The sequence below is a fragment of the Ischnura elegans genome, chromosome 1 (assembly GCF_921293095.1).
Source record: "Ischnura elegans chromosome 1, ioIscEleg1.1, whole genome shotgun sequence".
Lineage (NCBI taxonomy): Eukaryota > Metazoa > Arthropoda > Insecta > Odonata > Coenagrionidae > Ischnura > Ischnura elegans.
The window spans coordinates 32413722-32425527 of NC_060246.1; the positions used below are offsets into that span (position 1 = coordinate 32413722).

The following is an 11806-nucleotide window of genomic DNA, read 5'->3' on the forward strand; positions in this document are numbered from 1 at the left end:
ATGTCAGTTCGTGGCAAAATCCGAGTAGTAACCAAAAAATCAATTAAGTGGACCTTAATACAAAATGTAATTTTTAAAAATTATGATCTGAGATCATTATTAATACTAGTAATAATTTATTATCACAACTATTTATTTTTAAAACCTATTATGATCCGATATATTATGCCTATATTCGGAATCCCAGTGTCCGAGAATGTCAGGTTTTGGTCTCACCAGACTCACAATCAGGAAATCGTGCAGAACTTTGACTCGTTTCCTTCGATGACAGTTTTCATTTTCCCGATTTAATTAGAATTTTAAAACAGCTTTAGTTACACGAGAAATGGGGTGAATTTTGGTAAATTTGGGTAAAATATTTTAATATACGAGCCACGACACGGCATTTATACAAGAGATGGGAGGGGAATCCTCCTCAAGAAGTTCGATCATTAAGAGGAAGATAAATCTGTATTCCCTACGGGAATTCTCTCAGGCAAAAAACATTATACAGTGATGACACATCTAGTATGTTTTCTCTAAGCCGCATGATACAAATATTTCTCTATAACGACCCAATGTCGAAACTTATATTTTCAAGCGAAAACTAAACAGAGGGTTATGGTTTCCTTTGCACCTATAAAAAGTAAAGTACCCCTTTTGGCAGTAATCCTAACGTGAATAGCGCAATCATATCTCACTATCTCGACATGTAGAGTCCATGGAGCCAATCCGCTGACGAGTTTTCTCTCATTGTCCCGCAGGTTAATCAGCGATCTACTGTGATGGCACTACGACTGCGGATGAGGATAAAACTGATTTTTCGTCCCCCGTCTGTATTGTTCTGAGTGTGAAAACTAGCAGTTAACTTAGAGGTGGTGTATTGAGTAATAGTCTATTTCCGGGTGGAAACAATTTGATCCCGGTAAGAGATCCAGAAACAATTTTCGTCTAATTGTCTCTTTAAATATATTTTTACAAGGTGATGAAAGAGTCAGAGACAGAAGGAAAGTCAAAAAAATAAAGTACGGAATTAAAAGCTTAGTAGATTGGACAATCGCTAAGGTAAGCCGAATTTCAGACTGATTACTGCCCACAACAAGATAATAGTGAATATGTGATCGTCAATTTCCCTCCGGGAGCCAGACATTAACTCAAATACAATTAATGCGGGCCTAAATGACATGCGGACCAAAATTATGAGTTGCAGACTACAATTTTAACGCAGTGAGAAAAAATAGCAACTATTTGGCTGATACTGCCCTTGCAAAGTCAAGGGTACCCGTTTTACATTCAAACCAACACATAGATTAGCAATATGCCTTGTGTCGGAAAAGGCGAATCCGGCAGCTTATAAATACGATAACTTTAATACGGTCCGAGATTTTAAGGAGTCGTCATTGATTCCAGACTGCAACCGTATAGAAAGTGATGACGAGGAGCTCAGCCGAAATAATGCCACAAGATTCCCCGATCTCCCCATTCACGGGATGGAGTCCGGCCGCGGCGCAGCGGCCCCAAGACCGACCGGGCACGAGAGATGAGGGAGGGAGGAGGCTGTGCGCAGGAATTCCATTTCGGCGTCTCTGGGGGGAGGCGAACGTCGAGGGGGCGGGGGTGCTCTCCTCACCCCACGGCCTTTCGCTTCCCGAGAGAGAGGCACGGGGAGGAAGGAGGAAGTGAGCGTGCTTGCGTGCGAGGAAAAATCGGCCGCGGGCACAGCCGACGATGCATGCTGAGGTCTCGAATTCTGACCGCAGGTCACCCATCGCATTGGTCCAGAAATTTGGTCGTCGTGGAGGATCGCATTTCGATGACCAAGTGACTTCAGTACTGTGAATCAGACGATATGCTGGCGCCGGTCCTCAATTATACTGCAGCTGCAGTCTATTGAATTATGCATTTCAAACCAATGCGTTTCAGGAATCGAATCGATCCCTTTTCCACTAAACTTATACTTAAAAACAGCCTCTAAGTATATGGTGAATCATTCATCGAAACTGAATGGTTAACAATAAGATATATTCCAATTAAAATCCGACAGAGGAAAATTGTAACCTCAATAGGGAAATAGATCTTTACTGTAATCAAGTAGTGATTCATTTAGAAGCAGGGCACCCATCGCATAGGTCCAGAAATTTGGTCGGCGTAGAGGATTGCATTTCGATACCTTCAGTATTATGAATCAGATTATACGCTGGTAGTAATCCTCAAGAATACTGCAGCTGCAATCTATGGAATGATTCGTTTCAAACCAATGCTTTGCGGGAATCGAATGATCGGTTACGCGCGATCCACGATCAACTAATCTTTTACTTTAAAATCAGCCTCTTAAGTAGATGGTGAACCATCCATCGACAGTGAATTTTTAAGATCATCCACTTCGTAGTCGGACCTAAAGGGTAATTGGAAGCTCAACGGGAAATATAACTTTATTGGAAACAAGTAATGATCCATTTAGAATATTTTCCATCATAACTCATTTTTCATGTACTTTACATGAACATATAAACAACAGAGGTTTTGGAAAATAGTACCCAGCATTACGACGTAGATGGATTTCCTCCATTGAATTATAAATGCATATTTAACTCAAATTCCATTTCACTGGCATACTTCGCATCTGATGTGAAACAAAAAGGGATCTGTTATGAAAAAATGTGATGTAATCCAAAGTCTACAATTCTCCAAAATTGGGCACACATTATGAGAATTATTTCCAGAGGATACCCACTCCACAATGAAAGCCAATTCATTTTGTGCATAATGTATCCAAAATGCCTAAATCCACTTTGTTCGATTCTTCTTTTAATCTGCCTAGGACCTGGGCTTCACCAAAATCTACGGAAATCCTACGAAGAACTTAAGCATTTTAAGTCACCCACGTCGAATTTTAACTTAATTTTACGAATACCACCTAGCCCAAAGCCAAAGCCGTCCAAACTAAATGAAATATTACGGCTAAAATTAATAAGATCGAACAAACTCAGGTCGTGCAGATTTAATAAGAACCCTGTCACTTAATGGAGAGCTTCCAGACACTTCAGCAGGAAATATATCGGTCGATTTGTTTACTATGTGCCAGAATTCGTGAGGGTGCGTAGTTAACTAATTAAGGGTATGTATCTCTACGAATGAAAACATATATCTATTGTGTCGGGAGAGATACCTAGGGCTTGGGTTATAACAACGATTATGAAATAAGGTGAGCTTAAAATGAAGTAAACTATCAAAGGATCACAAATCACAATTGTTCAAATTACTAAGTACCATACAGCATGCATGATACATCAGGCAACAGACGAAAATATATGGCAACTTAAAATCATAGCCGGTCAGGATCACATAAGGAATTATTGTATCATGAATTTACACCGAACGGTCAACTTCACCGCAAGGACTTCAATCAAATTATTGACAATTGTCCTTTCTATGACTCACACAACAACACATAAATTATAAAACGCATGTCGGGTAAGAATAATTTTCCCGCACCATTTTACGAGTGATTCAGGAGTTAGCATATTTTGTAGGGAAAAATTAACAGTAACGTTGAATGTAAAAATTTCAGAATATTAGTAGCCAGGTAAGTAGCTATTTTAAATCTTGATCTGGAGCAGTAAAAAATCAATATCTTGATAAATATCAAACGAGTACAGTGACGAGATGAAATTTTGGCAAGTATCTTTTTTACTGCGAAGTGAGGACATAGTTGTTTACTGTAATTCACGAATCGCGAAGAAAACAATAACAGGATCGCGCAACTTCTCAATGGCATTTATTAAAGGAGGACTTCTTAATGTATACTTCTAAGGTTAAATATTTACCTTGAACACCTCCGAAAAAAATCCAGATCCAATTTTCTCACAAGTAAAATCATCAAGCCTGTTGAGAGCAGCCACTGCATGGCGAAGAGCTTGGCAGGAAGACCCAGTTTTGCGACTAAAACCGGAGGATGCCTCGGGAGGCTCTTCAGGAGGTACAGGTGACTTATCGCCCGAGGCTTCAACATTTTCATCTAATTTAGTCTTTTTTATACCGATTAATAAGTTACCAGAGTCTGAACTTAAATCCTTCACAACAGTAGGACATGAACCGTCTGAAACTGGGCGGCTCGAACCCATACAATTGCCCTCTGCAACCAAAGCATCAATACCAGTCACGGACACCAAAGGCTTAACCGGAGACACAACACTGCACTGTTCACAGTATCCAATATCATTTCCTGACGTAAACATGATGGAATCCTTCGACGATGCTTCAATTTCTAATCCCATTCACTTCGTAATTTGGACTTAGAATCAGTCTTTTAACGCGAGCTCCTGCCTTCATTTTCCTAGGGTTTTCCTCTTTCAGCGAAAAGATCATGTCCTAAGATGTATCTTTAGGTCCGACACCACAAATTTAAAACCAGCACGCTCTAACACACACTTAAACCTCGAAGTGAGAATGTAAACATAACTGGACCAAGAGGACAACTATCTTTCAATTGTCATGGCAAGAAACATTTCCCATATTCTCCATTGATGAATATGAAGAGGGTATTTCGATTAATGAATCCCTCCAACTACCGATAAGAACACTGAACAGTCAAAGTAATGCCCGTACACGGTATAACTAACTCGTCTTCTCTGCTGGGAAACCGGGTGAATATACGCAACCGCACGATAAAAGCGCCATTACCCAACTGCGAGACTTCGAGGACTGCGACCCGAGAGCAGCACTTTCGAACACAACGATCGTATCACGTGACCAACTTCTTGGTCACGTGGCCTTCCACTTCCTGGCGCGCCACATTTAACTTTTCACAATTGGTGTGAACCGAGATCAGCCACAGAATTACGCAATAAAATTACAATTTTCCTTCAATAACATTACATTTATGCAATTAGCGTTTATTAAACTTATATTTGAAACATTATAACCAAAACACTTAAAAAAACTTGTAATAAAATATCAATTATTATAAAATTCTGTCCAACACTTTTAATGATAAAACTGGTAGAACTTTTTCACAGAGGCATATATAATAAGTCCTGGGCCCCCAAAAAAGTATAAAAATAAATTAAAAATTTAATATTGCATTTTTAATTATTTTGATTACTTATGTAATAAATAGGACGGCAGCATACAATGGTATTTTGCTGTAATAGTGAAATGAATCATTTACCTAAAATAAAAAATATCACAGGGTGTCCTTATTGAAAAATGAGTTCACTTAAACTTGAATATGTATTAGCCCCCCAAAGATACAATCTAGATTCACCATTGATATAACCCAACATCATTCAAGTTCAAAGACCTACTGAGGCAATTTCAGGATTCGACTAGGAATAAAAATCTTTTCTGTGCATAAATTTCAGGTTTCAGTCATTTACCCATGCCACAAAATCATCATTAATGATTAAGTTGAATTTTAAGTTGCTTTGCAAAGTAAGTATAAAAACCTTGTTGCAAGTTTACAGTGAATTGGTTAGTCTTCACTATACACACTTGTTGTAGTTTGCTTCAGATATTTCCAGAAAGTTGGATCATAATAATCCTTTCGGCAAGTTGTCAAACCAAGCCCACAAATTACCTGCTTATTTATCTTCTGCTTGCATGCAATAAATTATTGCTTAAAAACTACTTCCTCCCAAAACACATGCAAATCATTTTCAATGCATTCATTCTGAATAAGGTAGGTATATAGCTTTACACATCAGCATTACCGTTATATATTTCACATATGGCTAAGTTGTTTCGTTAAAATTCAGTTGAAAAAAAATTTCTACAAGGCCAAAAACTTTTGGAATGCTCTCACATTGTTACTTTTTAGCACCCGTCTTCATAGGGAAGATGCCAACAGCCAAACAGCAGCCCCCCAACACCTTTGCCTCATTTGTAGGTCAGTGTTCCTTTGGCCAAATGCCTATTGATATCATCTCCAGCATAGTGCCCACTCATCAGCTTTCTGAACATAAATTACTGCCCCATATACATATTCTCCTCCTTCAACACATTTATGTGGCTAAAATCCACAGGACCACTCTGAAAGCAGTAGTTTCAGCTAAAGGAACAAAATTACTTCAATTTGCAACCTCTACATGGAAAGTGGTTAAGGGAGACTCTTTCCCCTTGTAGAGTGCATTCATTTGATGTACATCTGATGATTCATGAATATTGTCAGTTGACCACCAGAGTGGAAAAGAACATCTATTGATTCTCGCCATAGACCAATCTTCTCCCATCTGTCTCAACCAAAATGTACTCATCTCCATCCCATGTATGATATGTGGCATGATGTGGTGGAAGACAATAATAACAATTAAATAAAGCATTGCAATATTTCCACAGAATTTATTAAAGCATGATGCATTTCAGAATGTCGTTGTAACAACGAAACATTTGCTCAAATGATTTCCATATAAATATTGCAATGTTCCATTTAAGTAATCTCCAAGCCTATTCCTCTGAATCAGTAGGTGGCATGTCAGTTATTTCTATTTCATGCTTTATTCACAGGTTTGTGTAATGCAGAAAGATGTAAAATTGTCAGCTGTGCATACTAATTATTGGGGTACTCACCGAGAGTTAATCCTCCTTTCATTTTCACAATTTTATGGCCAGATATTTCACAGGAGTTGGTTCAAGTTCCCTTTACCCTCTACACAGCTTCTTCCTCTTCCTTCAGTCTGCCTGCTTGCCGCTTCCTATCTCCCTCACAGATGGGGGCTTCTACCATAGAACAGTACACAAAGAGTGGAAGAAAAACCTAGCTCTTGGCCTTCAACCCATTGAAGTCCATTATAACAGCAAACAGGACTTTAATACACCTGTGCGACATTAACTATGCATAGGGTGTACCAATGTCTGTGCAGGATGAACTAGTCAACCACCACTTAGACCAGTAGCTTTACCCCCGAGGAAACACTAGACTACTCTAACCAGCATGAAATTAAGTCATTTATGGATCATTCCCTTCCGACCCCAAACATTTTCTATCCTCCTCTTTACCAAATTCAAAGAAGTTTTAGTAACAGTTCATTAACAACACAATTAGTTCTGATTAACTTATTATGATAACATCTTATTCAACACATTGTCTTCAAGATTTCTTATTAATTGGAAACATTTTTATACTGCCCAAGAGTCCACTCCTTAAGTTTCAGGCTGTAGATCATATGCAGTCAATTGTTTGGAAACCACTAACTTAGAGTATTAATGAAGTACATGATATTATTTCCCCTTAATATTTTCATATATGTATAACAATTTATTACAGTCCACAATCTCAAGTTTCCTGTTACAAGAATCAAAATTCCATGAAAGTTTACTGCTACCACTCCATCTCCCCATCATTGAGAAATCCAAAGGACACATTTATGTATTTCAGTTATAACCAGGGCCACATGGAGACATTTGGAGACTTGGAGAAATATTCTCGCAGGTACATATTCTCAAACTCATCCCCATACTCTTAAGTACAGTGAAGTGTTTGGGTCTTACAGGCTATTCCTCTTAGTAACACGTTCAACTTACAGAAATTCCACTAAGTATCATATTCTCCCATTGCTTTAAGAATTTCTCTGCTTTATGTTCCATACATTTGCAAGCATTTTTAAAGCTATATTTTTCACACAATTAACACATTTAGTCGGAAGCACCTAATGGGATAATGGAATATTGCAGACAATATTGACTTTGGGAAGCTGTCCACTTAGTTTTATTATACTCCACCATGTACAACCCATTTCCAAAAACAGATCTCTTTGGGCATAAGAATGAATCTTCTTGATCCTTGATTCTGTACAGAAGTGTCTAAGCAATTTGGCTCAAATGACATAAAAGGCTTGGACACCTTTCACAACCCAAAATCAAGTCACAGGGGAATTCTTAAGAGACCCAATCACTATTTTAAAAATCATAAAAACTCAAGCCATCACATACTGCTCGGGCTATCAAAATACATTATAAGTGATTCTACCTTCCAATTTATCTCAACACATAGAGAAAGCCATCAACGAAATCAAGCAGAAAGCTTCGGGTGTCAATATCCACGGAGAAAAAATTAGTATGCTGCGATTTGCTGACGACATAGCAGTCATAGCCGAGACAGAGAAGGATTTGAAGAAGACATTGACAAACATGGAAAGGACAATGGTCAGATATCAGCTGAAAATCAACAAAAAGAAGACTAAGATATTAGTTTGCAGTAAAAGAGAGGAGGCTAAAACAAAGATCAACCTAGGAAAGCATAAGCTTGAAGAGGTGAACGAGTTCTCTTACCTGGGAAGCCGAATTACCAGTGATGGACGGAGCAAGAAAGAAATACACAGTAGAATAGCGCAGGCGAAGAGGGCTTTCTACAAAAAGAAGAATCTTCTTACAGCTGAAAATACCAGCATAGAAGTAAGGAAACAATTCATCAGATGCTACATATGGAGTATGTTTCTCTATGGAAGCGAGGCTTGGACGTTGACAGCAGCAGAGAAGTCAAGAGTGGAAGCATTCAAAATGTGGTGCTACCGAAGAATGATGAAGATAAAATGGATTGACCGTGTGAGTAACCAGGAAGTGCTAAGGAGAGTAGGAGAAAAGAGAAGCCTCCTAAAAACATTAAGCAGAAGAAGGGACAACTTAGTTGGCCACATTTTGAGGCACGATGGTCTGATGAAGACAATCGTTGAAGGACAAGTGGAAGGGAAAAAGGGCAAGGGACGGCCCCGAATGAGTTATATCGGACAGGTTATAAAGGATGTAAAAGAGAATAAATATGTAGATATGAAGAGATTAGCGGATAGGAGAGAGAAATGGAGAGCTGCGTCAAACCAATCTTAGGATTGCTGACTAATGATGATGATGATGATGGAAAACATCATCCCCAACCAATGAGAGATGAGACACATTTTAGCATAGATTTGCAGCCCAAATTGAGGGAAAAACCTGAGCTGATAATCAAAAGAGACATTTATGATGAACTTCTTGGCAATACTTACTTGGTTTTAATAATATGCTTTCTCTACATCTCCTGAGACCATTCCATTTAAAAACTACTTGTTTAGAGGTAAGACGGGCAGACAAGGGAGAATAGAGACAGGCAGACAAGGAAAGCCTGGGTAAAGTAAAAATTTTGAGGGACCTGCTCGGGTGGTAAGGGGCAGATAACTCAATGGACAGTTAGTCGAATGATGTATAATAAAGGCTACACTTCACACACCATGAACAATTTGAGGGCAATTTATTTAAAAAAATTCCAGTAAATTTGACGAGGAATAGTCTACCGAACAATTATCACTAATTTTTAAACATCACTATTTACATGAGGTAGAAAACTTGTCCATTAGATATCATGATTTTTTAATATACTGTACATACTTATTCACATCAAAATCATCACTAATGTCTTCTTCAATTTTTATCTTCTTCTTTGGTTTCCTCTTCTCCATTCTTCTCTTCAGTTCTTCTTCACTCAAAGAAGATGTATCAACTGGCAACTGTAGGGTAGAAGAAATAATAATGACAGAAACTGATGTTCGCATGCGTCACGTAAAGTATTTGCTGGGGTATAAAATAAATGGGAGCTTAATACATGATAAATTTTAACATACACCTATACCTACACCTATTTTTAATACCTAATTCTTTTTTCTGGCGTGTCATATACGCTTACTTAATGCTTCATTTTATACAGTGTCTTTTGGATATAAATAAATAACTTTTAATAATACTCAAAACTTAGAACGCAATTAGGATACTTTAGAAAGTGTACATACTTAGCCCTTCAACGATTCCAGTGACCACCCAACATGCATTTTCGTGTAAGTGAGATGCATGTTCTACTTCTGAATGATGTATTTAAACATCAATCGCCCGTTATAACTGGCAAGCGATTATTGTGTTTTCAGAATAGTAATAACAAATACAAGTAATAGCCAAACATTTCACACCAAGCCAAAAATGCTTAATGTCAATTGGCACAATATAAATAAAGTATAACTGTTGAACGAACTCATCGCAAAGGTTACAGGAAATGTTTTTGTTAACAGCACATTTATTGCAAAGTAATCCAGTGAGGAACAATTATAAAAAGAACAGTTAAAGAGAGCTCAGAATTGCAGAGCTATGCTAAAATATTATAAAATTACGATTGAAATGGCACGACAGGAATAAATAAACACTACAAAAGGGCTTCCTACCGTAATGATCTTCCTCGGCTCGTGATAACGAATGTTGATTGAGGACCCATCGGGGAGCACTAACACAGTTGGATATAACCTTGCGTAAGTAAGACGATGAGCTCTGGTTATACTAGCCGTATTACAGTTTAAATTCCTCTGAAACACTTTCCTTGCAGACGGAAAATAATTTTTCAAGCTGAGGGTTGCTCGACTGCTGTAATATATCACATATGGGTCTGAGAAATTTTTCCTCAACAAATTTTACATAATAAAATCTAAGACCAGAGCGGCAGACATCATAGGTAAGTGGATCAATAATTAATGAGATCAACAAAATAAACAGGATCATACATACCGTATGCAATTCATGGGGGCAGCCATGATTATTTACGATGTTTACGATACATTCGATCCGTCGCGTCGGATGACGATAGATCGAAGAGTCGAAGGCGATATCGAAGTCATGGGGCGCCAAATTAAAATCTCATACAGCCACTACAAATACGTTTTCTCTCAGCGAGTAGACATTTTCCCTGATAAAACGCCCATACACCCAGATTTTCTTAGTGTTAGCTAAAAAAGTGAAGGTAAAGGCATCTCCACGTGAAATTTTACCGTGGTGACGATGAATAAGAAAGGATATTTACAGTAGTTAAAAAAAGACTTAAGTAAATAGAAACTCAAATTTCGTTTATTTGTTAACAGATATATAAAAATCCTTAAATATAACTGGCAATAATTACATATATTGCTACCACAGATTTGCTCTGTATTCTAATTTTTGTGGACACATCCAAAAGTTTAATTCAATATTGATTACACGAAATCATTTAGGATTCAGCAAGAGTTACTAGAGGTCACAAATTAAAGACATATGATAAGATAAAAGAAACATTTCCAGGAGAAAAATTAGGAAATCGAATACATTGGAATCTGTGTAAATGGAAGTCTTCTAGCGGTAATTAGAAAAATTTCATTCCACCTCTGATTGTGATTTCTATATCCAATCAAAACATACATTCAACATTTACAGATATGGGGCATGACAATGCTAGCAAAACCCTTATGCCCCTTGCACATTACACGTTTTCACCCATGCAGGAAAAAACTGCACGGGCCTCTTTCTATTAGTCCACTGAAGAAGTTTACAACCAGGGCATACCCAGGATCATACCTAGGGGGGGAGGGTCAAGCTATGGTTCAGGGTGGGGCAATCTAAGTCGTGGCACTATGGCATAGAAAAGGTGAATGAAACCAACATTTTAAGAAAATTATAACAGCGTTTTATTAGCTTATGATATTATTTCCTTGAAAACAGTTTTATTTTAGTTACATATCTTATGCTAATACATATCATTTTTCATAGCTTTAAAGAAAATGTGTTGAATCCTTTCGTTTCAATTCAGTAAAATGATTTTGCTTAATATAAAGACTTTTGCAATTTTTGCTTCTAGGGAGAGGCAGCTGACCCCCTCGGGGCAGGGGCGCAGCTAGGAATTAAGGTTGGGGGGGTCTAGGTGCAACTAATACCGGGGTGTGTGAGGGCATGGAATACCCACCAGAAGCGGCAAGTGTGAGATTAATAAAATGCGGAATTTTAAGATAAATGGTGAGTTTTACAGCTTTCTGCGGATATTTTATTAATCCTTACACTATTCTATTAGTAA

The 11806-nt window shown here is 37.9% G+C and overlaps 2 protein-coding genes across 3 annotated transcripts in view; both read right to left on the reverse strand.

Annotated features, from left to right (window-relative positions):
* The window catches only part of LOC124158182, a 194421-nt gene extending 189741 nt beyond the window's left edge, over positions 1-4680 (reverse strand). The window contains exon 1 of the mRNA XM_046533372.1: positions 3807-4680. Within this exon, the coding sequence (XP_046389328.1) occupies positions 3807-4256 (450 nt within the window). The 5' untranslated portion in view covers positions 4257-4680. The remainder of the gene's footprint in view (positions 1-3806) is intronic.
* A 4502-nt stretch (positions 4681-9182) lies between these two features.
* Positions 9183-10591, reverse strand: LOC124174082 (39S ribosomal protein L55, mitochondrial). 2 transcript variants are annotated; one of them, XM_046553218.1, is made up of 3 exons: positions 10495-10591; positions 10158-10353; positions 9183-9455 (listed from the first exon to the last, which is right to left on the reverse strand). In XM_046553218.1, exons 1-3 carry the CDS (start codon positions 10518-10520, stop codon positions 9309-9311), a joined length of 369 nt encoding a protein of 122 aa, XP_046409174.1. In that variant the 5' UTR covers positions 10521-10591; the 3' UTR covers positions 9183-9308. The 2 variants fall into 2 exon arrangements, with proteins under 2 accessions (XP_046409174.1, XP_046409182.1); XM_046553226.1 differs by having other exon boundaries at positions 10158-10350; positions 10495-10538.
* Between the last annotated feature and the right edge of the window lie 1215 nt (positions 10592-11806).